At 40.5% G+C, this 27535-nt stretch overlaps 3 protein-coding genes across 4 annotated transcripts in view; all 3 read left to right on the top strand.

Moving 5' to 3' along the window:
• atosa (atos homolog A) overlaps positions 1-18411 on the top strand; it is a 38377-nt gene extending 19966 nt beyond the window's left edge. For both annotated transcript variants that reach the window (XM_055045083.1, XM_055045084.1), the window contains exons 3-13: positions 3439-3623; positions 4869-5065; positions 6613-6738; positions 7387-9199; positions 10108-10233; positions 11445-11533; positions 13623-13719; positions 14768-14926; positions 15117-15185; positions 16210-16409; positions 17166-18411. In XM_055045083.1, the coding sequence (XP_054901058.1) occupies positions 3439-3623; positions 4869-5065; positions 6613-6738; positions 7387-9199; positions 10108-10233; positions 11445-11533; positions 13623-13719; positions 14768-14926; positions 15117-15185; positions 16210-16409; positions 17166-17319 (3215 nt within the window). In that variant the 3' untranslated portion in view covers positions 17320-18411. The remainder of the gene's footprint in view (positions 1-3438; positions 3624-4868; positions 5066-6612; positions 6739-7386; positions 9200-10107; positions 10234-11444; positions 11534-13622; positions 13720-14767; positions 14927-15116; positions 15186-16209; positions 16410-17165) is intronic.
• A 558-nt stretch (positions 18412-18969) lies between these two features.
• On the top strand, positions 18970-24369 carry arpp19a (cAMP-regulated phosphoprotein 19a). The gene is made up of 3 exons (XM_055045087.1): positions 18970-19262; positions 21740-21862; positions 23013-24369. Exons 1-3 carry the CDS (start codon positions 19206-19208, stop codon positions 23181-23183), a joined length of 351 nt encoding a protein of 116 aa, XP_054901062.1. The 5' UTR covers positions 18970-19205; the 3' UTR covers positions 23184-24369.
• A 1603-nt stretch (positions 24370-25972) lies between these two features.
• The window catches only part of myo5aa (myosin VAa), a 52555-nt gene continuing 50992 nt past the window's right edge, over positions 25973-27535 (top strand). The window contains exon 1 of the mRNA XM_055045077.1: positions 25973-26227. Within this exon, the coding sequence (XP_054901052.1) occupies positions 26201-26227 (27 nt within the window). The 5' untranslated portion in view covers positions 25973-26200. The remainder of the gene's footprint in view (positions 26228-27535) is intronic.

Raw genomic sequence — 27535 nt, forward strand, 5'->3', positions numbered from 1 at the left:
AATGAGAAACCAGAGTATTAACCCGACATGTTACCCAATGTATGACACACATTAACACCAGAGTTGTGCACCTGTGATTAGCTGGTTAATCACTTGGACTAAATCATGCACTAGCAAACCTGCTGTCAAGCCTGCGATAAATTACAAGTGTTAATCTTTATTCAACAATGCAACAGTGCAGAGAAATTGCACTTCTTGGCAGTGGGTAAAGCAGAAATGCAGATTTCCTCCATCTTGGCTTTGTTGTGCTGTTCTGCATCATGGTCTCCTTTAAATCTTATTGAGACAGTCCTTTTGTGTTGGGAGTATGTAGGCCACATAGGAATGCTCTGCACAGGCACAATGCCTAAATGAATGACAGCTCTGATCTGAGCGTCCCGGGCCCCTTAAGTAAAACCAGCATCAGTAGGCCTTTGTGCACCACTGCACGTGTGCGTTTCATTGTATGTTTCTTTTCTTAATTTATTTTCCTTTGATGATATTATTTGTCACTGATGTGCTGGTAGTTTATGGGAGTACATATGTGTGTTTTTGCCATGTGACCTATAGCAGATGTTTGTATTGCTTGCTAAGCAATCTAACACCCCGGGTGGACATGTGAATTGAGGCTCTGTGTATGTTTTCATCAGAGGATATGGTTTGCATACCACCCGCCCTCAGAGGCTGTATGTTAGCCTTAGCTTCCTCCAGTCTTCTTAGAGTTCATTCACACCAGTCCTGTTCAGTCCGCCTTAATCAAACTCTATAGTTTGTTTGGCTAGAAAGTCCGGTTTGTTTTTGGAGGTGAAAATACACAATTGAACTCTGGCCCATCTAAAAATCTAGGTCTCTTTTCAGTTAAAATGAAGAGTTCAAATTCATATGTGAATGCTAAACAGACGAGAGACCTCTCCAAAAGCAAGAAACAGACTATAGCGCAAAGCATGCTGGCCAAAACCACCACAACAAAGGCAGTAACCTAAATGGCTTGTGGTCTTTCGCCAAAAACAAAAGAGAAATCCCACACTGATGAACCTCCATCTTTGTTTACATTTTATGAAGGAAGTTGTCCTTATTTCTTCTTCCGGGGTTTTTTGTTGTTTCCTTCAGTGGTTCTTGGTTCAGCGCCACCACAAGCGAGGAAGTCAAGAGGTTTTTCAGTTAGTTTGTTGCAGTTTTGGTCCCCAATCAAACCCAGTCTACCTGACTGTCTGGTCTCAAAACACCCTCAGGCTAACTTGCTCCACCATCTTCCTGTTCCTTTGACCCAGCCTCCATCACAATGTTTCCTTTCAACTGAATCTGTGGAGCAGGAGCTTTTTCTCTAACATGAGCGCATGAAACTGTAGTTGTTTATAATGGTGTTAGAGCAACCTATATCTAATGTGTGTGTGTAAATATGATGTATACTGTGACCTTGAATGTTGACCGTTGTCATATAGCTTGCACTCTTGCTGCTGTTTTCTGGCTTCTTTTGTTCAGACCTTTATGATTTCAGCCCATGAAGAAAAAGGGTATTGTCTCGGGACATAAACCCCCCCCTCTCTCTCTCTCACTTTCCTTAGCCTCCTGGTTTATTTAGCCTGCAGCTGGCTAACAGACCCCTCCACCGTCCTCCTCCTCCCCCCATCCCCTCTTTCCTTCACGTTTTGTATCGGATCGTCTCTCTTCACATGCAGCAGCCCAGAGTCATGTAGGAGGAGTTCCCTTGGAGGGATGTGCGTGACTGGCTGGCTGAGAGCGATCCTCGCATACACTTCTGCAGAGCCAGCTGAGGGAGTTTCTGGTTTAGCAAGCCCAGCTCTTATGGAGTGTGTGTGTGTATGTGTGTGTCTTCTTCACCTCTGTCCTTGTGCGGACATGGGATGTTAATCAAAAGGAAAAAAAAAATAGTTTCCATCTGCATTTTACTTCAGGTTGACACTGAATCAAGTATTTAGAAGCTTCAAGGTTACGAGCTGGGAGCCTCTGCACATCGGTGTGCTGTCAAGAGAGAGAAAGCTGTGATTTTCTTCTTTTTTTTTTTCTTCTGTGCTGCTGTGAATCACCTGACCTCCTCTGGGATTCAGGGAGTTTCCTCTGGAGGAGTGGAGGAAGTGACATGCAAAAATAGTCCCTATAATTGTCAAAAATACTTACTCTGGATCTATGCATCACTGGACATAACACAATTTCATTTTTATGTATACAGATAAATTGATCAGACGTTAACGCTGATAGTTGACCTTCGGTTTTAGAAACATTTTGCCAAAGAGCACCCAATTTTAAGACGGAATAACATTCATGCAGGGCAGAAACAATCGAATTAATCACAATGAATCGATTGATGAAATAATCAGCATTTAATTTTGATCAATCATCGATCACTACTTTTCTGCAGGCTAAATGAAAAGGCCATTTTCTGAGAGAATAAATCGAGCAATAACTGAGCCAAAATTATACAAAAATTTTTGAATTTAAGATGAAAAACTTTCTTTGTCTGTAAATATGTTCTGCCCAGAACTCCTTGGATGACATAGTTTTCGCTATGTCATTTGAGTAAAAAAAAAAAAAAAAAAAAAAAGAATTTTTTTAGCTTAGCTTCAAAACTAAATGCCTTACTCATGCTGAAAATAGCTAACTCTGGGTAATCTTCACTTGCATCTACACTGAAGAGTGGTGCTGAGGGTATGCGTCTTCAACTCATTCGGAAAAGAATCTTTGTTTTTTTTTTTTTCTTTTTCTTTTTCTTTTGATTATTCTGTAACCAAACAGTCCCTGTCAGAGACAGTCATGGTACGAACTATTCCAGCCAGCATTTGATTTCTCATGTTTAACTTTGAATGCACACAGTCACGGCTGCAAAACATTGCTCTAGCTGCAGTCTGTGAAAGCAAACATTTGCTGACCAACAAAGTTGCGGAGGAACAGAACCTTCTTCACCACAGAAAGCTTCATTCTGTCCCTCCCACGTTACAGCAGCAGGGAGGTGTAGCACACCCTCCTTTATTCTGTCCTGTTGTCTCCGCTTATACGTGGTTTGCGAATGTCATCCAATGAGCATGAATGAAGTCATTATCAGTTCTGCTTGTTCTTGTGCCTTTTGTTCCCTCTGCGCAAGAGAAGAGCTGAAGTGTGTCTTCTCCCCACGGCTCAGCTGACACAATGCCTCTAAATATGTTCCCTTTACGGCGAACAAACTGGAAAAGTTGTCATGCTCTGCCTTCCACCCTCGCCCTTCCCCAAACAGGATTCGTTCAGTCAAATGACCCCATCCATCTGAGTAAAAACAAAATACGGGTGGATATCTGTCATTGCTAAGAGATTTATTTATTTTTTTTGGGAATGCCCCAGAATCATGCACTGAATAGCCTAAGTTATCTGCTTTCCTCCAGCTGTTTCCCTGCTCAATGTTTGTTTCTTTTGTGATTATGCTTACCTTGTGCCTCTTTTTTTGTTGTTCTTCTTCTTCTGTCTTAGATGTGACAGAGGAGTTTTTCGAGTATGACGCCGAGGAGTTCCTGGTGTTCCTGACCTTGCTGATCACAGAGGGAAGGACACCGGAGTACTCAGTGAAAGGCAGGACTGAGGGGCTGCACTGCCCCCCGGCTCAGTCAGGCATGCCTCCTCTCCACAAGCATGAATGCAGCGACAAACTGCCTCAGGTGCCAATTCAACACAAACACACCAGTCACACATTTGGTTGTTTATTTTACCTTTGAAAAGCCTTCCTGTTTGTTTATATGGTAAGGTTTCCCACACTACTGTTTTTCAGTATTTTCTGGTTCTGGATTGTGTGGAGAAACAGTATTATTTCCAAAATTTGTTCTCTATTCCATGTACACCAATCACTACTTCTTCCATACTTCCTTATTTCTTTTATTTTTTGTTTTTCTTGTGCACTTCCTTATCTGTCTCCTACCTCCTTTCTTTGTTCCATGTATCATTTACTTAATTTTTTTCTTGTATCTGCACTTTTTCATCTTTGTATCTTTCCTTCTGTCCACACTTTTATTCCTTCTTTTCTTCTTGCTTTTTTTGTTGTTGTACCACAATTTTGTTTCTTTTTCCTTCATTTTTTCTTTCTTTCTCTATTTCTTTTTATCTGTTTTTCTCTTTCTGTCTTTGTCTTCCCTTCATCTTTTCTTTCCTTTTATCTCTCCATCATTTGTTTCTTAGGCTCTTTCTTAGTCACTTTCTTTTGCTCCTTCTTAAATTAAAACAATCTTGCACTGTTGTTTATTTTGATGCAAGATGTTTTTTAAAAAACATTAGTCTCCAGTGGTTTTTATATTTGGTGCACGCTAGACAAAAAAGAAGCTACTAAGTGAAAATTGTTAAATGTTTTGATGGGACAAGCAAAAATGTATTTTTCACAAGAAGAAGAAATAAGCTAAACAATGTTGCAGAGGAAAAAATTGATAGTATTATCTTTGATGGTTAAAAATAGAATAAAAGAGTTTCTGGGGCGTTTTGTTTCTTTTTTCTAATGATGAATAACCTGACTGGGTTTTTCTCTGCAATGTTGTGTTTTCTGTGGCCAGAGGTAAATCTTTAACTCTGTTCATGTGAATGTTTCTTAGAGTGTAAAACTCTGGTGTTGTGATGCGTATTCATTTAAAAATGTTCTTAAAATCAATCATTTCTTTCCTGTTTTCATTTTTTCTGGGCTCCATATTTAAAGCCTCCCAAATATTTCAACGACTGAGAACTCTGGTATGATAAGAGTATAACATATAATATTTATATGTAATAAAACTGTAAATGTGAACTATCGTTTTAGTAAATCTAGATGAAAACTGTATAAAAGATATTAATGAATTTCCCAAAAGCCCCATCTGCTCCCCCTCCCCAAACTTGACATTTACTAATAAGCACTAACCTTCCTCCTCTGCCTGTGTGTCCGCCAGTGCCGACAAGCCAGGCGAACACGTTCGGAGGTGATTCTGCTTTGGAGAAACAACATCCCTATCATGATCGAGGTCATGCTGTTGCCAGACTGTTGCTATGGTGATGAGTGTCCCCCAAGTGACCCAATCAGTGACCCAGTCATCAAACAAGATGCTTTGCTGTTGGAGAGGTGGACCCTACAGGCTGTTCCAAGACAGTAAGCCACACACACACACACACACACACACACACACACACACACACACACACACACACACACACACACACACACACACACACACACACACACACACACACACACACAAAGTTGAATGAGTTAATGAACTATGCAAGAAAAGTCCCAAATATTGTGCATCTACTAACTGCATCAACACCTTGTTTCTTTTTCCTGTTTCTTCAACTTTTCACCTCTTAAGCACTCAGTATAACTTTAATTAGAAAGTTTTATTTTATAATGGTGGCAAATCTAATATATATTACAATGCCTTTTCAAAATGGGACCACCAAAGTGCTTTTGAAAAAAAAAAAAAGTAACTGGGATCATTAAACCAACATCTCCAAGCCTCTAGGGGACCTGTGATAAAAGTGCTGGTCTCTAGACCAGTCTGCCTCTGACATCCTGAAAACTTGATATGGAGTTACCAAATTCAGCAGAATTGCTGGGGCTTCAGGTTGTTTGGCTTGTTTTGTTGAGGTTTGTTGATTTTACAGGTGGGATCTGTTTTTAGGTCCTGCTTAGTCTATTGTGCCTCTTTGTTATTCGTGGAACAAAGTTCCATTGTGGAATTTAGTTATTTTTGCTAAATTTGTCTAGAAAACTAAAAACTAAAATCCTGAAATAGGAGTACTGATTATTTTTAGTTGATATTTTAAGGGTCCTCAACAATTTGTCTGAAGTGCCATTGACCCTCTTATTTATATTTATGGCTTTTTTGACATCTTTTGAAATGCTGATCTTTCTGGTATTATTTTCATCCATTTTCTTTCTAGACTTTGTTTCTATCACATAAACTCTCAGTGGAATTCATTGGGGTTTGTTATAATGTAGCAAACTGTGAAAAGGTCTCTGGTATGTGAAAACTTTTGCAAGGCACTATAAATAATCGAAGCCTGCTCTGAATCGGTATACTTTAAAGAAGGACGTAGGGATGGGATTTGGTTTGCGGCCGCCGGGGAATCGGCAGCTCATCCTTTGGGTCGTTCGTGCCGCATGGATGGGACTTATTCCTGCGCATCCCACGGATATTTGATTGGATTGGGAGCTGGGGAGTTCGGAGGCAGTGCAACAACCTTTATGTTGTGTTCGAGAGCAGATTTTGTGGCATGGCAGGGCACTTATTACTGCTGTTAGAGGTTGTTGCTGTCAAGTTGTGTTATTGGTCTGGAGTTGGAGATAACGGTCCCTAAAAACAAAAAATGTTCACCTCAGCATTTTTGACTAAAAACCAAACACTTTTAGTTTTTGAGTTTTTTTAGAGATTAATTCTTCAGCATAAAAAGCTTCAAAAGAAAGATTTCTTTTTCTTTCTTTTTTTTTGGGCACATGTGGGAGTTGCAAAGTGGGATAATTGGCCTTTACAGATTGGCCCACTTTCCTACTAATATACGTGCACACAAACAGGGGGAACATTCTTGTTAAAGAAAAAAAAAATTATAAGACACGCATCCCATGACCATTTTCTCATTAACCTGACACACTGGCACACTTCCAACCCCCCTTTCCAACTGTGTTTTTCCTAATAGAAGCGGCGATCGTTTCATTGAAGAGAAAACTCTGCTACTGGCTGTACGATCCTATGTCTTCTTCTCCCAACTCAGCGCCTGGCTCAGCGCCTCCCATGGCATCGTCCCCAGGAACATCCTGTACAGGTCGGACATGACGCTTTGACACTGATGGGACCGGGCATTTCAGTGCTGCTGTGAAACCACGCTGCAAAGGCTAAAGCAAATGAGCTAGAACTGCATTTAAAATCTGAAGTCTACGAATCAGTTTTCAATTTAGAAATTCACAACTTTCTCAGGACCAATAAATCACCAATAATAAATATAATTTAGTTAACTAGTATAGCTCAAAGAGTGAATACATACATAACTTTGTGGTATTTTTTAAAAGTATTAATTGTTAATTTTGATTGATTATAGCTGATAAAGACCCATCATTAAGTTTCTCAAAAAACTGAGTGATGCTTAAGATAAAAAAGCAGGGGTTTTTTATCTTAAGAAAAAACAAAGGTATCTTGTTTTATTTCAACATTGTATTTTTTTTTTTTGTTGTTTTTTTTTTACTTGGGTATGGATATGGAAAGTTACTTAAATAAATAAAAGTATTGGCTCATGTATTATTTTTAAGAGTTTGGGTTTTCATTAGCTTTTTGAACAAATCATCACAATGAACTCCAATAAATGTGTATAACTCTGTCCTGAACCTGTATGACATGAAGTTGAATTCCTGAGATGAATTCAACTATGATCTTCTAATTCTCTGTAGTATTATCTCTCTTCGTCTCTGTTCAACAGGATCAGTGCTGCTGACGAAGATCTGGTGTGGCAGTTTTCCCAGCCACCGTCCGAGCACATATTCCCCGTCCCCAACGTCTCCCAGAGCGTCGCCCTGCAGGTCCGCGTCCAGACGCTCCCTCGCCAGCCCACCTACCCCACCCTGGCCTGTAGCATCCACACCGGTCTGCCTCCCATCTACAGCAAGACCCCCAGCCTCAGCCCCACCCTTGGCAGCCACGGTGGCCTGCCCACTCTGAAGAAAAGCCAGGAACCTGGCAAAGACAGCCTCCATCCCAACTCCAGCATATTCCGCAAGAGCTCCAACTCCACGTCTAGCCTTCTACTCAACGGCCTACCCATCCCTAATCTGCCCATCAACAACATCCCGATCAATAACCTTCCTCACACCGCCGTGTCACACCCGTACAGCAAGAAGAGCCAGGAGCCAGGAGAGAACCACACGTTTCACAACGGAGAGCTCCCACAAGTCAACATCCCCCAGCGCCAGGGCTCGCCACTCTTCTACCGACCCGCCCGCTCCCCCACGCCTTCACGCTCCAACTCTCCCTCCCCGCTTCCCTCGGGTAAAGCGGGAAAGTGGTTGTACACGGCACTCAATGGTTCATCCGACCCCACCACAGTGGACGACTACACCTGTGGCACCAGCAACACCGACCAGTCCAAGGCTCCCTTCCCAGAGCCTCTGAGAAGTTTCAAGAACTTGTCCATGGCTGAGTCGTCCCGGTGCCCCTCCCCGAGGCCTTCTGGAAGCGAAACTAATCCCCTCATTGGCTCCCTGCTGCAAGAGCGACAGGAAGTCATAGCTCGAATCGCACAAAGGCTCAACTTCTGCGACCCGACGACACCGCCACTTCCCCCTGGCCTGTTCGCCACCGACAGCCCTCACAAAGCCATGTGGGGTGGCAACCACGACGACAAAACCGCCAGTAAGACCAAAGACCCTGAGATGCGCCCTTACGAGTCGGGACACGCTAAGCCCGCGCCGTTGAGCACCCCTGTGACAGAGACATCACGCTTTATCAAGCGGGAGAGCTACTCCCCGAAACCCGCCGCCTGCAGGAAACTGAGAATGACCGAGACGGAGGAATGGAACGGAGAAGTGACGGACAGAGACAAGGAGAGCAATCGGGACAGCTCGCTCATTGCCCAGGCAGTGCAAGACATCACCAGGCTCATCCAGGAGAGGCTGGCCGTCCCGCCTTCATCCCCCCGGCACAGCCGCAGCACCAGCCCGTTGCACCACCACGTGCACACGACCACAATCACACACACCGTGCGCACGTACTCGCACCCCCCACCAGCCAGCAACGGCTGCACCAACGGCCATGTACCCAGCAACGAACCTCAAAGAGACGGCACGCACAACGCCGCCTCACACTCGCCCGTTTGCACAGACAAGCCCCGAGGCGGACCGCAGGCCGAATGCCGCTCTCCACGGGCCCAAAACGGTGCTCAGTTTACACTTGAAGAGACCTCACTCAACGGCCAGGCCGACACCCGGGTCCCCTGCCGTTTACGAGCTTCCCCGCTGGAGAGGCTCCCAGTCAGGACACCCAGCAGCCATGAAACCCCGCCTCCCTCCCCCGTCCTGGAGAACAAACCAAGAAACGCCCAGGTGTTCAGTTGGAACAACCACAGCGCCAGCCCAGGCACAAACTGTTACAGAATCCACGACGACGGCAAGCTTCAGAGTCTGCACCAGAACGGCATGCCAGCTCAGGCGTCCGCTCTGCGGGACGAGAACCAGGCGCCTTCAGACTGTGACTCCTTCACATCCAGTCCAGAAATGACTCCATCACCTTTAATCCTCGTAAGATCATTTTGGCTCAGCTCCTTTATAGATAGGCAAAATTTTCAGTATGTAGACATTCGAATCTCATTTTTAGGGTTGAGATTTGATTCAGAAATAACTTTTGATTTAGAAACCAATTTTTCTGTAGATTGTGTTTTAATGATGTGACTGACAAGAGAAGACTTCAAACAAAAAACAGCATGGCTAGTCTAATACCCAATACATTAGTATTTGTGATTCTCTATAGAATCCTGTTATGAAATAATCCTGTAGCCATCCCAAACCATCATTCTAGAACTGTAGCTATCTAGAATGATTCACTCAGTAACAAATGTAAAGAGTAATAGATGTAAATAGTTAATTAAAAGACTAAAAGAAATCATCCATGAAAAGGAGCCGCAAGAAGTGAAAATATTTTTTCTGAAAATTTACCCATATTCACAAAATGAAAGTTGACTATTCGACTCAGAAGACTATTTGCAGACATATTTGAAATACACAAATTTTAAAATATTTACTCTTGTTAATTCATAAAGTCTCAATAGGTTTAACTGTAAATATTGGGTTTGTGTGATCTGTGTCCACTTCCAATAATTACTCCAATAACTCTCTTCTGGAATAGAAAAATCAAATCTATACGTTTTATGAATACTGCCCCACACAATTTTTGTGGGGCAGTGATGTTGTAAAACATCACTGAGTTTTACAAATATACAATTTGTATACTAATTCCATCACCTTATTAAAAACTGTTATAGCTTTGGATATTTCAACTTTTCCATGACAAATGTTCATCAATAGAACACCCAAAAATAACCTAGTTTCTTTTGTTTTTTGTATCTAGTAATTGTGCATCATTTTTTTTCTTCTGCTACAAAATATATCACTTTCTGCATCACTCTCCTCTCTTCATTGCCATCTTGCAGCGTCCTCATAGCCCCTCCCCCCTGCGTCCCTGCAACAGCTGGAAGAAACAGAATCGCCACTCTCTGGACGCCACAGCAACAAAGGCCTTCCACCCCTGCACCGGCCTGCCTCTGCTCTCCAGCCCCGTAAGAAAACACGCGGCTGCCTACTCATGTACAGTGAACGTCGGACCATTCACACACAGGCGTGCAGAGCAGTTAGCGTGGGAGTCCATGCGGTTGCTTTTTTGTTAGAACAACACAGTCGCCACTCTTTGTTATCAGCCGCAGAAACCGTGACTCCCTGCACAGCCACCCATGAAAATGCAATGAATGTTTGTCTTTAAGAGACTAAAGTATTCGCAACCTCTCTTTTTTTTGTTTTTTTTTTTGCTACTGGGCAACCACGTTATCATGAGTTAATGCATAAGCTAAGCATGAGTTAGTTATTAATTGCAAGGCGGACACAGCGATTAAAAATTAGGTTTTTTGAGACTGCTAAATCTTTCCATCACACATTTGATTCAGTTTTAATGAGCAGCTTGTCTTTGTAAGCAGCCAAGAGTGGGCTGGCTATCAGAGCTGATAGCCGCAAGTGACTCTACTGACCTTTCACACTCGCTCTTAGCAACACTGGGGAAAAAAATAAAGACCCAGCTAATGTTTTTATATATAGATATAACGACAAAATCAGTTTTTCTCATGGAATAGTTGTGTTAAATTTCCATAACAGAACGACTCTAAAAAATACAGCAATATTTTTAAATCTGTTTTTTATTATTTGGTTAGAAACTGTTTTTATCAACATTTTTCTTCATTTGTCCCTTTGGAGAAAACATTTTATTAAAAGTTGCATTATTTCCTTCACACGAGCACCCAAAAGTTTTTATTTAGAAAACAAAAGAAACATTTTAAATCTGCATTTTCTCTCTCTGGGTTTTTTCCTTAATGTTCGCCTTTATCTGAGTATAAAAAAAGAAGAAATAAATGTTCTGGATACCATTATTATGACTTCACTGGTAATTGTTTTAGCAGTCGTAGGGATTATTGTTGCTTTTCTGTTCTTTTGTTTTGTTTTCTTATTTTGTAGTTGGGGTTTATTTTTTTAGATTCTCTCCAGTCCAGTCACACTTCTATGAACTCAGGGTCGCACATTCACACATCCCAATTCACACTTTGTCATGTGTTAATATTATTCAAGTAGTTTAATTTTAACTGCTTTTGCTTGTTTTCAATACACCTCCACTGTAGATCACATTCGCTTTCTTCTTGTAATGAAAATGCGATATTTAACTATCAAGAAGGAACCGCGGGCTGCTCTGGTTTAAACTTAATCTTGTTCTGTGTGTCTGCTGCAGGTTCCTCAGAGGAAAAATCAAACAGGTTACTTTGACCTGGACATCTCTCTGACTGGCTGTAAGGGTTTGCCTTGGGCCTCTGGGAAAAGGTACACATTTTCTCACCTGGGATCTCTCTTAATGTAGTTGCAAACTTCAGTGTGTCCACCTGGCCAAGGTCGAATGAGGCTCAAGTCACTGATCCAGGACGGGTGTAATAACAGCTGATACCTTCCTCGCCTGTCAACTTCCTGCCGGCTCTAGTTACTTATTCTTTGCATGGCGAATTTGAAACCGACTGTATTTTGATTTTTTTCCAACGACAGCTCAGTTTATGGGGGTTTTTCCGTTGGTTGATGCTTAAAATATCAACCCGGGGAAACATCTAACGTTAGATGTGAAATTTGCTGCCAAATGGAACAACAGAGTGACATATTCTATCAGGCCGTGTTGTGGGATTTACAGGAGAGTGGGTGGAAGAACTGAATTGTATAAATTAAGATAACAGACTTTATTATTACTAAATTATGCATTTTAGTTGAACCAGCAGTCCTCTTTTAATAACTATAAGCTTCTCCAGAGATGCAGTGTATATCCAGAGTAGAAAATATTGAAACTTGGGAAAAAAGGAAGTCTGGCTCAGTCTTTATTTCTCTCCTTTACTTATTAAAGGACAGTGCTTGAAGTATATCACAATTTGTTTTTGTTTTCCTGGTGCATTTCAACTGCCTTAAGGTAGTATGGATAGTTTTAGTTAGACTAATTATATGTTTGGAAGGTGTTCAAAGCCTGAGAACACTGTAATGTAAAGCATGGCGGTGGCCGCATCATGCTGATGCTCTATTTTGCTGCATCTGGTACTAATTCCAACCTAATTCTCAATTTCATCTCAAATTAGGACTTGACAATAAATTGTGACTGAAAAAACCTTTGATAAAATGTCATAATTTCATTCAATCACATAGTATAATGTGAGATTTTGGCACACGAAAGGCTTGAACCACTAAACCTCTCACGGCCAGTTAAGCAGGTTGGTTGGCATTTACTAACTCGTTCATTATTTGGGTACCTAGCAACAACCTGAGTAACTTGCGCAGCAGCAGTTTCAGGTTTCACCGCTGTGCCTCAAAACTGCTTTAAAATTACAAACAACCTGGAGTTTAAGGAGAACAGGAGTACAACACCTCGAGAGGAAACTCTTAAACAGAAGAGGTCACCACTGTGGCAGCATTTTAGATATCTAATCAAAAAACTAATCAATATTTTATCAGTAATGACTGATATGTGGTCGAAACTTGGGACACAACTTGATTTTTCTACAGTGATCCCAAACAAACTCGCATTCAAGCTAGTTTTAGAAACTATAAGACCAGACAATGAGCCCCTGGAATGATTTGGTCTGAGCTAGAAACCTCATTAAACCAGTTCTGCTACTTCTGATGAGAAAAGTTGCCAAATATCACCTGTGTTTTCTCTGGAACTTTATATGGAACCATCAAGAAAGTATTAGTTTGGTTGTATGATGCATTGGAGTGCGGCCACAAATCATGCAAACTTTGCAGCCAATTCTTGTTTTTAAGAAAATTAATCTGCCATACCAGAGCAAAAAGAGTTTGAAGTCCCAGATTAATTCATTCTTGCCGCTTCAGTGTATACTTGAAATTAGAATCTTATCTGTCTGTGACCAGCCAAAGCGCCAGTACTTTCCTTGGTCGGACATTGTTGTGTTTTGATGTTTTTCTGGGTCTATAGATGGAAGGGAAAGCTAATTTGTCTTTGCCGTGCTGTGGCTCAAACTACAATAGCACGCATTCATCTGTAAATGGCAGTCAGGACTAAGTTGGCTTTATATACACAGGGATTCATGCCTCAGCCTACACACAGAAGCTGTGGGTGGGAGCTCAGCAGTGTTCTTTTGAAAGCAGATGTTTGAGGAGTTCAGAAATCCAGGCTGAAGGTTCACTCCAACCATCACGCTTGCGTCCGATGACCTGCTTAGAAATTCATCGCTATTTAAAGATCCGAGTGAGACCAGTCGACCTTGTTGTTCAGGTGGCTAACACTGCTGTTTGCAAACACATAGGTGAGCCTGAGGTGGTGTTTAACACACATACCAGGAGGCTTTTATCATTTGAGATTGTGTTACATCAGCGCTTCAAGAACAAGTTGATCAAGCATGTGTGGTTTTTAACCCTTTAGGGTGTGTCCAAAGAGAGATGAGAACACCGATGAGTCACATCAGCTGTTCAGCGCCAGCGCTCCTCCTGCCAGTCTAAGCCTGCTAGGAAACTTTGAGGTAGGACACATAATCAGTCGTCTTCGGTCAAAAATGGAGATGCAAGCTATCGATTAACGAGTTCATCTAAACTTGATCGTTCTTATCAATCGGCAAACGATTAATTGACCACTGTTTTAAAAACCTGAGTTTTGTTTTTCCAAAACATACATTATATTTTCTTATTGTGAATTTTAAAAAAGAAGCACATTATATTTGAGCTATTTTTGTGTGTCATCTGTGTTAAATATTGACTGAATAAACTGATAATTGTAGTTTTCTTAAATATTAGACATGGACAATCCTCAAAATCAACAATACATATTGGTATCATGCCTTTTTGTATCATGTTACAATTTTCCCTCCACTTTTTTGTCATCATTACATTTACATGGTGTGTTGGGGGCATGTCTGAAAAAAAGAAAGAAAAGTAAAGAGAATTTCTGCAACAACAACAAAAAAAAACTTTCTTGGAAAAGAGATGGACATTTCTGACTTTGAAATGTCAAAAGCTTGCTAGAAAAAAAATGATTTATCAAAAAATTCTACAGAAAAACTTTCAGTTTGAGTTTGAAAAGTCGCACATTTTCCACTTCTGGAATTTTTTTGGGGAACTCATGAACTGGAACTTGAAACTAAGAGAAGTCCATGTTTTTTCTAGAATATCTATGAGATAATTTTCTGGCAAAGCTCAATTGTATCCTCAGAAATATCTTTTTTTTTCCTTTTTTTTGGTGTAAATGTTCTCCTGTTTTTCCTTTTCTGTGAACAGTGGCCCTAACACCCCATGGTACATTCTCGCAAATGTACCAAATCAAATCAGTAATTTTGTTTAAGAAGTTGTCGCTGATTAAAGTTAGTTGATTAGAACTCATTTTAATTTAATAATACATTAATCAACAATTAATTGTAGCTCGATTAATTGTTTGCGTCCCTAATCCAAAAATTTTCCATGCTGAACAATCTCTAGACTCAAATGTTGATTTATTTATTCTGCCCCCCTTTGGGGGAGATGCAACAATAAAAATATCCCATAATCTTTATTGTTTGATATCTAACTGTTCTCTAGGAGTGTGTGTTGAACTATCGACTTGAGCCTTTAGGGACAGTTGAAGGTTTCACAGCAGAGGTGGGAGCCAGCGGCTCTTTCTGCCCAAGTCACCTGACCCTGCCAGTCGACGTGTCATTCTACAGCGTCTCCGATGATAACGCTCCCTCCCCATACATGGTGAGCTAGATTTCCTCCTGAACCAAATTCCTTTTTTTAATTTCTTTTTCTTATTAAACCCTGCATGGCTGAGGCTGAAGATGAAACTGTCCTTAGTGTGTGTGCGTGTGTGTGTGCGTGTGTGTGCGTGTGTGAGCTCCTTTGGGATGGCTGCTGGTGACACCGTGATTGTCGTTATGTTCTCTCACAGGGTGTGATTAACCTGGAGTCCCTGGGAAAAAGGGGCTACCGTGTACCTGCATCAGGAACCATTCAAGTGGTTAGGAATTTCTTTTTCACAGTTTTAGAAATGTCAAGAATATTTATGTCAATGCAGTATTTCCATTGCAGCATGAACAAAGAGCACATTAAGCCAAGCCCCTAAGCAGAAGTTGGAGTCACCTAGTGGCCAGATGGGAAACTTCATCTTATAAGATCCTGGTTCGAAAGCACTGCAAAGGCCTTGGATTTTAATTCCCTTTCGGCTCCTAGATTTCTATATTTAAAATATTTTCTGTGCACTCTAGTTACAGAAGAAAGATGAGCCCATTTTGCCATTCACTGACAGAGAAAAGTGTAAGCCAGCTTGGCTTCAATGCTCAGTAAATCCAATGCATCTGCACATATAGCCAACATGTTGCAAGTGGCAAAATCATTTTATATAACAGAAGTATGTCTTTGGACTGAAAATTTCAAATAAAAGAAATATGGAAGTTTGTAGCATTTATTTTAATAAATCATTTTTGTATTCAGCAGTGTTGTAGTATTAGAAACAATCATCACTGAGGAAATCATCAAAATCTGCAAGTCAAAGTGAGACAAAACAGCCAGAAGGAAACAAATATAAATTTACTCTAATTTACTACTGACTCAAAATATGCTGAATTACTTTAATGTGATATAAAGTTTCCACTATTTTGTATTGTCAAGAGATTATTAAACGGTGAATAATTCATATATATATATATATATATATATATATATATATATATATATATATATATATATATATATATATATATAAAATGCTTATTTTCGGATAATATATTTTTATTTAAGTTTCTCAGTGTTGGGATTTGATCACAGGGCTTAAACAAATACCCTCAATCAAAGCTCATTTTGTTGAGCTTTTTCACAAATGTCTCAACAAAATGTCGGTCAACATTTGACATTCTGTATGGATTCAGCGTCTATTCTTCTATCTCTATAGTGTCGCCTGCTATTGTTTACATTGACATTTAATCCTCATGACATCCTGGACGGTCTGTTTAAACTGTGCTGTTCTGTCTGGTTCCTTCCCTCAGACCTTATTCAACCCTAACAAGACAGTGGTGAAGATGTTTGTTGTGATGTACGACCTAAGAGCCATGCCAGCTGGACACCAGACCTTCCTACGCCAGAGAACCTTTTCTGTTCCCGTTCGCCGCGACGCCAACAATCAGACCAACAGGAAGCCCCTCATTCCGGGCCAAGGCCGCACGCTGCGCTACCTTATCCATCTGAGGTGACATAGCTGCTTCTGTCTTGGACTGGTTACTCAGCTTTCTTGTTTTATTTAGTTTTTTTTTTCAGGGTGCCCAAGCATCCTTGAAAGTCTTAAATTCATGTATTAATTAAGGCCTTAAAATGCTTTTAATTATTATTATTAAAGGTAGGTAGGCCTTAAATATGTGAATCACAGGTCTTAAATTTTGTGCTGGCAGGACTGTTTAATCTAGTGTTTTCTATGTAGGATATTTTTCTTGTGGGCCTTTTCTGTCAAGCAAATGTTTAAGTCACTTCTTCAATAGGTTCTCTGACTCAAAGCGGTTGAGGCTTCTTGTGGCTAGTTGCTAATACACCTTTGCTAGCTGGCTAGCAAAGATTGCTAGCTAGCAAATGTATATTTGAAGCTTTATTAGTAGATAACATAAAGTTATGTTATTAGTAGATAACATTAGTAGATAACAGGGAGGAGAGAAACTAGCTAGCTCAGCAGCTAGCTAAGAGAAATCTAGCCATAGTTTAAGTCCAAATTTTTCACCACTTTGCTGGATGACTTTTCACCATCGGATCACTTCTGTTGCTAACCCACACAATGCTACATTCATTCAGTGCAAAAAGCTTGACACTATGGGGTTTATGGCTGTTTCTTTTGTACATTTCTGTCATAATACAGGTCTTAAAATGTATTTATAACGGTCTTAAAAATCTTCAATTTGAGTTTGTGAAACCCTGCTTTTCCTTCTATGCTCATCTTCTCCCTTCTCATCACCACCAGGTTCCAGAGCTCAAAGTCTGGAAAGCTCTACCTTCATAGAGACATCCGTCTGTTGTTCTCCAGGAAGTCCATGGAGGTGGACAGCGGTGCTGCCTATGAGCTCCAGTCCTTCACAGAATCTCCCATAGATCCTCCATTTTCTCCTCGCTGCTGAAGCCAAACGCTTCATCCCTCCATCCGACAGTCCATTACTGAAACTTCAGCCACACCTCGAAGCCAGCACTAGACTCTAACTCACTCCATCAGTCTGTTGTGTGACCTTTTTTTTGTGAGAGAGAGAGAGATGGGGTCCGAGGACAGAAGTCAACAGACGCCGTTGACCTGTATCCAAAGACTTCAGTTCCATCCTGTTCATCGCCCAATAAAACAAAAATGGGGACGACAAGGAGACTGAGAGACTCGTCATAGATACACCTTGTTCTTTGTGAATTGCACATCATAGGAACAGAGGGATTTAGTCAGAAAGTTAGCTATTGGAGGAGTTCATGATACTGTTCAAATTCTTTTTTTTTTTTTTTTTTTTTGCAATATTAGAATCATATTGTTTCTTCTTGTCCTGGAATTTAATGTAACCCCTCTTGTATCTGGCTTTAATTTAATCAAAGAAGTTCAGGTCTTTTTTTTTCTGCTGGCACAAATCAAAATGTTTTTCCTCTCAGAATAAGTTCCATTTCTGTTTACGTCGTCTCTAATTCAACACAAAGCCGATTATTGCTAAGATTTTCCTTATTTTGCATATTCGATTGGCTCTACAGAACATGACCTCTAATGTGTGACCCTATGATTCCTGAGCTGTTTAGGGGGAAGCAGGCGGAACCAGGCTGTGGTGCAACACAAATCTTGGACCATCAAGGAACAAGCAATCACGATAATGTACCTGAAAACATCGCAGCAGAACATCAAACTGTGCACTGTGGATTTTATTTTATTTTATTTCCCCTTTTGGTTCTTCGTTATAACTGGAAATGGAACAGAAAATAGTCATATTCTAATACTTTTGTACTGTTACAAAAACCACTTTATTGGAACTGTTGCAATAGAATGAGTAACATTAGTTTAGTGTTTACACGTTCACTTTTCAATTTACTTACCATCAGTTTATTTAATATTTAAATTAATATTTCAGTTACTATTTGTGACGTCTGTCATGCTAAGATGATGTAGTGCAAACTGTATATCATAGTGTGTATTTTTGACATTACTATTCAAATCGAAAAAATATATATATCTATATCTTCTAAAGCAATCTTGGTATTCTGTGGTCTTGTTTTCAATTTTCACAGTGATTCTTCATCTTTAAATGCACCGAGGGACGACTTACTATGAGATTCCTGGCGGCTTTTTACTTTACAGTTAGTGAAAAAGTACACAAATCAACATTAGGTTGACCCACGTTTAGCGCAGAGGGAGTAAGCCAGATGATACTTGAGCCACAGGTTCTGGAGATTCTGCGAGTGTTCGGTTGTCCATCAACTCCTCTGCATAGCAAAGTATGCTGGAGTTGAGAGAGTGCACTGCGGTTAAGGTCAGGTGTTACGGCGAGACGGTCGATTTGCAGCGATAATGTATTCCGGAGAGCGAATGTAATGATACTGAACCGTGGGATGATGACTCATGATGACCACAAGGGAATACATGCACGATACTCCTTTTTTTAAAAAAAAAAAAAAAAAAAAAAAGCGAAGAAAACAAGCTGCTCTGGTTCATCAGTTCCGCATCCTCCGTGTCCGAGGATTACCGACGGGATTTAGTGACAGCACGTGGCCCCAACAGCTGATCGGGTTCACATTACGCAACGTCAATCTTAAAGCTGAGAGAAGGTGAAGAGGAAGCGCGAGCGTCATATGAGCAACCCGAGCGGAACGGGAGCGCGCGTGGTGTCTCCGCCGCATGTGACGTAGAATATTTTGTGCGGGAGCGAGCCCTTTAGCAGCCCTATGTTGGTGTAGGAGAGAGAGGGGGGGGGTTAAAAAGCTAATTTCACGACCATTTGTGAAGCCAGCGGGCAGTGCCTTGGTCCAGCTGAAGGCAGATTTAGACATGTCGGAGGACAACGACGAAACCCAGACCGCAGAGGAGACACCGGTGGAGGAGACGGTAAGCACAACCCGCTCTTAGCAGGAAGCTTTAGCCGTTGACTCTATGGTTTTTAGCTGCCTTCTAACGTTTAGCTGCTTTCTACCCGCGCTTGTCATGGTTGACGCTTCCTTCAAAGCCAACAGCTAACCCCTCCAGGGATTACAAGACCACGCTTCCAGCTATACCACTGCATGCTGCTCCGTCTTTAGCACCTCTCTGTTTGTCACGAATGTCAGAGCGCAGGCTAGCGTTAGCTGCTAGCTATCAGAACATTCTCATGCAGTCAAACCAGCAGCTACCATTAGCTTAGCTTAAACCCAGGCTAGCATCTATTTCTCTCCTGTTCAGTTTTCTGAAACGTAGCTACCTGTCCCGGTGTTACACACCTGTTCTACGTAACCTTGACCTGAACTGTTTCTGCAGTTGAACTGGTGGTTTGTTTGTCGTGAGGAAAGCGCTGGAAATCTCTGACCCATCGATGTTAGTTTGGTTAATCTGATTCGGTTTACATGGTGTTTCTGAACACCATGTAAACACAGGATTAATTGTTGTCAGCAGAGGAATCACTGATTAAAGTCATTGTTGTTACTAAGTCATATGTAAGTAAAACATTTTAAAGCGTGTTAAAACTGTGTCGAAAACCTAATGTATGTAGATTACAAATAAAAAAAAACATGGATTTTGTCAATACTGCAAAATCCAGAACTCTGTTTAGATGTTAAATATCTCAAAACATTTGAAATGTTCACCAAAAGCAAAACATTATGTACACTTTTTTTAAACATTTTAGTTTAGACATTTCCACGAAACGTTGGACTTTGTATTAATTGTTGTTCAGCCGAAATGTCAAGTTTGTTACCGTCTCACAACAGTAGAGTTCTTCATGCACCTATATTTGCATTTTTTTTTATTGTTTCGGTGTTCAAGGTATCACAATAAAGTGAACGTTTTGTAGGGTTGGACCACATATCAATTTTAATAATTGAAATTAAAATTTTTGAGGGTTGAATTTTTTTGGAAAATGTGAAATTTTTTTTTTTACCACACCAATACAATCCCTGGGTTTCTGTAGTTCAGAATAATGTCAACGCCCAGCATCTTGTTTGACAAACCTGTTTTATAGGTTCTATTAATGTTGAATTCAGGTCACGTCCATAACAAAACATTGGGGTCAGTCAGACTAAGATTATTATTATTATTATTATTATTTTTACGAAAATAAAGTTATAATCTTCCAAGAATGCAGTTGTTGTAATATGAAATTGAATTCATAATAATGTTGTAATTTTATGAAAACTCCAACACAAAAATTAACAAAAGATATTTTTTCTCATTTAAACAACATTTTCTCTTTATTTTAAGATGTTCTTCTCATAACATTTTTCTTCATTTTGCTAATATTATGACTATATTGTTATAATTATCCAAATTCAGCCCTAAGAAGTTGTCATTCAACTCACAGAATGGAAGATTGAAATAAGCGCAACCTCTTTGAAAATATTTTTTTATTTGTAATTTTTTTTTAACAAAACAAAGCAAGAAAAGTATATTAAAATCAGATTTGATATTTTAAAAAATCTGAGAATTTATTTTAAACCAAGAAAAACCTGAACTAATGTTTTTCTTCTGTGCACTGAATGTTTTTGTTGCTAATATTGTTTTGAAAAAGCAAAAAAAAAAATATTTGGAAATGCATCAAAGTCAGTGAAAAGTTGAAGTTACAGCCATTAAAAATGTGAATTTTTGGGGTGTTATAAAGTAAAATGTGAAAGTTGTAACATAAATCTGAACAGTATATTCATAATGAAAACTCGCTAAATTTCTGCTGCTGTTGCAGGTATTGACATGAAATATTTCTTTCAATTGTCGTCTAATGGTTAACTGTTGATTAATACTTAGAACTCACTGACTTTTGAAGTGCTGCTTTCAATCAAAAGGCCATGTTAGCTAATGTAGAAAATAATACACTTTCACAATAATAATAATAATAATAATAGAAATATTGTGGCATAAAATGAACACTCTGCTTGAATTCATTTCCAAGGCACACTTAACAATTACATTCTGAAATAAACATTTTCAACATCTAAAAGTTACTTATTACTATGGTTGCCTGATATTTTTTTAACTGATATCTTAAAAAATACAGATATAAGGAAAACTGGACCGATATTAATTAGCTTATGTTGTATTCGTTACTTATGCCCGCTGATTAAAAATAAAAATCCTATTCATTATCAGATTAATTGAGCCAAAGTTGTGACTAAATAAATATTGCTAACAGAAAGTAACTAATTCATCAGGAACTGAATACTACTGAAACAAAAACAAGAGTCTCTTTGTCTTTGACCACCTTCTCTCACTCTTTACTAGGTATGCTCTTTACTTCATCAAGTTGATTAAAAACAAGACATAGCTCTGCATCGATGAACCATAAGGTCCAGGATACCATTAATGACATTAAAGAATTACCTTGTGTTTCTGCCGGTTTTCAGGAGTCGCAAGACAAGGTGATCAGTCCAGAGAAGGCAGAAGAAGCTAAGCTGAAGGCCAGGTACCCAAACCTGGGCCATAAACCCGGAGGTTCTGACTTGCTTCGCAAACGCTTGCAGAAGGGGGTGAGTCAGTTTATTTTTATTTTTTTATTTTTTTTAGATATTACTGCGAAACGTCCAAGATTCTTAATTCTCACTTTTTTAATTTGAGATTATCAGATCAGAATTATGTGCTCTGTCCTCGATGTCAGGTTTTTGTAAAACTTTGACCAAAGACATACAATGAATTTAAAAATGATGGATTGCTGCTGCTGAATTGAATGCTTGTTAGGAAAAATGAACTACAAGCAGTGAAATGAAAAGCTTCCCATCAGCGTGATGACAGCGGTGAAAAAGTTAATAAAATCTCCCTCATGGACTCCATTTACTGGTAAGGCAGTAGTTTGGTCTGGGTTTTATTTAGGGGTGTCAGTATAAATGCATAGCAAACTTTTAAGGATTATTTGCAGAAAAAAAAATAGATAATATCATTAATACGTTTTTCCTTCTTCTCCTGCTTTGGTTTGTCACATAAAATTTCAGTGAGACAGTGAGCCATTCAATAAATAACATTATTGAAATGTAGGTTTTATTCCAGGAACTTTATCACTAAGTGAGGCACATTATATGAAGTACTTGCACACAGACTGGTGTTTCCCATGCTTTATCTCTGTTAATCTTGGCAATTTTTTTCCCTTGCAGTTAATGAAAACATTATGCTTAAAATTAGAATATTACATCAGCATAATATAAAAAAATCAGGGTGTCCCTCAGCCTGGCGCTCCACCATTCTATACCTACGACCCCACCAGGCTAAATATTGCTTATTTTTTTAAGTCTTTCTAACTCTTTCTCTTAAAACATGCCTTCATGTTTTAAGGCTGTATAGTTGGTGTTCAAGTATTAATCTCAAAATCTTTCAATAACACCTAATTATTAAGTGATATTTTCAAATTTATTGTCAACTTTCAACATTTTGTAACTCAAAAGCTGCTGGTTGAATGACTGCCCCATGGCCCAACCAACGGGTTTTTCAAGTTTTTTGGGGTGAACGTTGAAAATTTATAATTCAGGAGTGAAACGAAAAGTATGCTTAAATTTCCAAAGGTACAAATGATCTTACAATGAGCAGAAAGCACATTCTAATTTATTTTTCCCTCATTCCTGGAGCTCTAAAATGTTTGCCGTCGTTTCTTTGAAGTATCATCCACGCTTGAATTTTCTTTCTCTGCAGCAAAAATACTTTGACTCTGGCGATTACAACATGGCTAAAGCGAAGATCAAGAACAAACAGCTGCCAACAGCTGCGCCGGAGAAGACAGAGATCACAGGGGACCACATCCCCACCCCCCAGGACCTGCCCCAAAGGAAACCCTCTCTGGTGGCCAGCAAGCTGGCCGGCTGATCCACATGCGTCCTTACAACCCCTCCACCCCTTCACCCTCCATGATCCTGCTCCACCCGAGCCTCAGAGCTGTAACATTACCCACTCATGCACCCCAACCCTTTTTCCACTCCACAACAGCCTGGACAAACCCAAACAGAACCAAACGGTCAGCAAAGTGGCCGGCTGATGGCTTCTTATCGTTTTTCATTTCAGCCTTTTCTGGTCCAGTCCCTTCTGTTTGCCCCACTTTCCCCTTTTTCTTTCCATCTTCTTATATTTTCAGTCTACTTCATGTAAGATACAGAGAGAGCGTGTTGATTGGTCTGTGGCGTCCCTTTGTACGGTAGGACTACTGGGTTAGGACGGGCGGGCCGCAGAAGCTGCAACACGCGTAACTGGAATGGTTTAGTGTAAAGTTCAGGATTCCTCAGAAGAAGATGATTTATGCCTGTAGCTGTACCCCTGTACATATTTGTCCATGTTTGGCACAGGGAGAGGAGACGAAATCAGCCCGTTCACAACATTTTACATCCGACCGGCGAATTTTTCCGTCTGTACGTTTGCAGGACGAAACCCTCTGACCCGGAGGGAAATCCTTGTTTAGACGTTTTGCTCCCTTATTCGAGGACGTGTTTGGACGAGAATTTTAATGCAAGCTTCACCGCTTTCCCCACTTGATTTCATTCTCAGAAAGGACAGGTGTCGAGGCAGACGACGCGGTATACAGACACGCTCGGTGATTCATTCGGGACGATACAGCGAGATGGGTCCGCTTCAAGACCGAAGGAAGAACTTGTTGGGGTTTGGCCCGTATTTGTCAAGTGCAGCTGTGTTCCTGCTGGAGGTTACAGTTGTCATGAATGAATCATCGTGCTTAAAGAAGGGAAGGTGGACGGGTGTGTGATACATTAAAGATAAAATCCTGTAACTATGTGGGCGACGAGTCCGTCTATAGATATATATATATATAATATATAAAAAAGTGTACTGGGAATACATAATGTAATAAGTTAGGAGGAGTAACTATAAGTTGCAGTTTTATCCTCAAAATGTTCTCGGCCCTACGTTTTGCTTTTTGAAGCGTGACCGCTGACCGGGGATACTAGCGTGACATTTGCGTGAGCTCTGCATGTATAATATGGCTGCCCTGCTGTCACAATGTGCCATTTTGTTTTTGTAAATAAAATAGTTTTGCACAAATGTTTCTTTGTGTTCTGTATTTTTGTCTTTTGCTTGCAAAAAAGAAAGAAAGTTGCAAAGGGATGAACAGAATAAGCTGAAGGTTTAAAAATGCGACCGACTTTTTTTCTCTCTCGTAAAATGCAGGTAAAGCAAAAAGTTTGAAATGTTCTTTTTCTTTTTCAAGCTTGAGTAGATGCGTCACAGTCACAGAAAAGTTGTTTTAACAATGCTGTTCGAAAAGTGAAATGCATCGATTAATTAGTGATATATTTCAGACTTGTTTAGTTTTAATTCTAATAGCTTAAAGCTAGTGAAAAGTCACAATTCATTTTCTTGCAAGAATTCTTGCTTTTTATATATATATATATTATTTGATGACTCATTTTCTCATGGGAAAGTGATGACAGCTGTCCAGCAGACACAAAGAGGGATGAAACAAAAAGGTATTTCCTAAATTACTGGGTTTTCAGAGAGCTGTTTCCAAGAATATCAAAGGAAAGTTAGTCAGTATTGTGTGTTTTCCATTAGTGCCATTTTGTAACTTAACATAATCAAGTAACTGTTATGTTTAGTTATAGAAATGCTATACATGTCAAAAATGTCTTGAAAGCAGCATTCAGCTTCTATGCACCACAAATCTGAAACAAACTTCCAGAAAATTGCAATATAGCTGACAGTTCCTTTATTTTAAATCTAGTCTAAAGCCCAGCTGTTTAGAGCTGCTTTTGAACCAGTAAATGAAACACTGACTGACATGTCTGATGTGTACAATTTTTGTGATGGCATACAATTGTTGACAAAATACAAATAACTTTGTATTTTCGTGCTTTTGTAATGTGGAGCACTTTGGTCTGCCTTGCCGCTGAAACGTGCTGTACAAATAGACTTGATTGAAAATAAATTTTACTTCCTGACATTACTCCTTGAGACATGAGGGAGGGCTACTCGGAGGCTGAAGCTTGGAAGCTGCAGCTGGGAGGAGGAGCTTCATCTGGAAGGCGGGGCTAGGGCCAACCAGGTGTTTTCGGCTGCTGAATGGCTGCCATGGAGATTAAAGGATTTCTCCTGCATGCATGAAAGATTCAAGGAAAAACTCCAGGTATGTTTTTGAAGAGGGAATAACATAACATGAGGTGAAGCTAAAAAAAACTTTTTTTTTTTTATAATATTGCCCCTTTAAGTAGAAGAGGTGCTGGGGAAACAACACGCCAGCCTTAAACAACTGAAATCATCAAGGGGAAGTAAATTTTACGTTTAATTTTGGAAATATAAAAAGAAACAGAGCTTAGAGGAGCGGTCTCAAACTCCAATTTAGCAATTTTCTATGGAGCCCAATATTAGCTCCTTGGCGGAGCATCAAAATAACAGAACATTTTAAGTTCTGCGACTTCTTTTGGGTTTGGAAATCCACTTCTCTTTAAAAGAAATCAGAATGCGACCCTGAAACCTGCCCTTCAACATAATTAAAACTTTTGCACCTCAGTTCTAAAATTAACCCTTTTTTTGTTTTTTGTTTGTGTACTTCCCCATCTTGACCAGGGGGAGGCGCTGTTTCCTCACTCGTCAGCAGTTGCCTCCGTTTGGCTGAATCACTTCAACCCATCATCATCATCATCATCATCATCATTCCCAGAATGCACAGTGAGACGCCGAAACTCGACCAGCCTCAGGACGCGCTGCTTATCATGGCGATATAACATCTTTTCTCGGCCCTCGTCGCCCGTCCCCGGCGGAAGCTCCAGGTTTCCTGCCTCCGCTTCATGAGAGCTCACGCCGGGCCCGGTGCAGAGCGGACAGCCGCCGCCGGAGCTTCGCTCCAGATCGGAGGAAGGACTTAGCGCCCAGCGAGCGTCATGGCAGCGTCGGAGCTGTACACAAAGGTAAAGCAAGTGGAGGTCTCTGGACGGCGGCGTCAGCTTGCGGGTTCATGAGGTTTTCATTCATGGGTCAGTTGTGGGCTCCACTGTAAACACGCTGACAACACTGAGCGCCTTTTAAGATGAATGAAGACGCTCCTCGGAAGACGTTTGTGACGCGTGTTTGAAGGACACTGGTAACACAGAAACGCTCGTCAGTGAAGGCAGCTTTTATTCCCCGGCGGATCTTCGTATTTGACATTTAACTGGGTCGGTGTCATTAATTGGGTTATGTGTATTTTCCGGATTGATTCAAAGGCGGTGCCAGCCGTCATGGAGACCCTTCACTCTTATTCCCCACCTCTCCTCGTTTCAGATTCGTGTACATCACTAACGTCGTGTATCCGAGGAAAAAAAACAAAAGAGTCTTTGCTCCACCGCCGCTGCAGTGTTTGGTGTCGGGGTGGGAGCTGAGCCCTGGAGGGAGCTGGGTACCGAGATGCTGCGTCGCCAAACTATCCGGATGCTGTAGCATCCTTAGCATCCGGGGTGTTTAGACCAGATGAGGCCTATAGAGCCATATGCTGACGCTGACCAGGCCTGTTTCAGATACAAGCAAGCAAGGTCATGTGCTGCTGCTGCTGATGATGATGGGGATGATGAGGATGAGAATGAGGATGATGATTGCAAATGTAGTAGCAGAGATAAAGAAAGTGGCGTGTTTGTGTGAAGGAGGGGGAAGATGAGTCACCACATCCCCCCTTCTCTCTTTCTCTCTCTCTCTGTCTCTCTCTCTCTGTCTCTCTCTCTGTCTCTCTGTCTGTCTCTGCTTGACAGCTGGTGCTCCCAGCTTGGACATTGGTTATTTGGTGAAGAGAAGTCGTGACAGCGGCTGCTGAGATTTCTGCCATACATCATCAAAGCGTTGTATTTGTCGAAAACGCGCTCCAGGAAAATACAAAACAGCGGCCGAGGAGGAAATGTTTTACATTATTTTAAAGATGTTGAGGTTGAGATCAGATTGTTTGTTTTCCTGAGTTCTTCTTTTGTGATTGGTTTGCATGCTTATTTTCCTGTCATGTCATCGGCGAGCCTCTTTAACAGTGGCTGCTAATCTAATATTTATTTACCTGTTTTATTGTGTATTTAACTGAAGTAGATAAGCAGCGTCGTGCGATGGGGTCAAAAGGTTAGGAAAATTTATTAAATAGTGTCGGTAAATAACAGTCAGAGACCATGACAACTATCTTACTATTGGATACCAACATCTCAGATTTTCACATCAGCGCTTCGCTACTTTTATTCTTTTAATCTGTCCAAAATGTGTGATTT

The sequence above is a fragment of the Poeciliopsis prolifica genome, unplaced genomic scaffold (assembly GCF_027474105.1).
Source record: "Poeciliopsis prolifica strain line A6 unplaced genomic scaffold, Auburn_PproV2 SCAFFOLD021, whole genome shotgun sequence".
Classification (NCBI taxonomy): Eukaryota; Metazoa; Chordata; class Actinopteri; order Cyprinodontiformes; family Poeciliidae; genus Poeciliopsis; species Poeciliopsis prolifica.

Coding starts and splice junctions, on each gene's coding strand:
- arpp19a (XM_055045087.1), top strand. CDS start 19,206: ATGTCGGAGGACAACGACGAAACCCAGACCGCAGAGGAGACACCGGTG. Junction 19,263..21,739: donor AGACACCGGTGGAGGAGACG/GTAAGCACAACC, acceptor GCCGGTTTTCAG/GAGTCGCAAGACAAGGTGAT. Junction 21,863..23,012: donor GCAAACGCTTGCAGAAGGGG/GTGAGTCAGTTT, acceptor CTTTCTCTGCAG/CAAAAATACTTTGACTCTGG.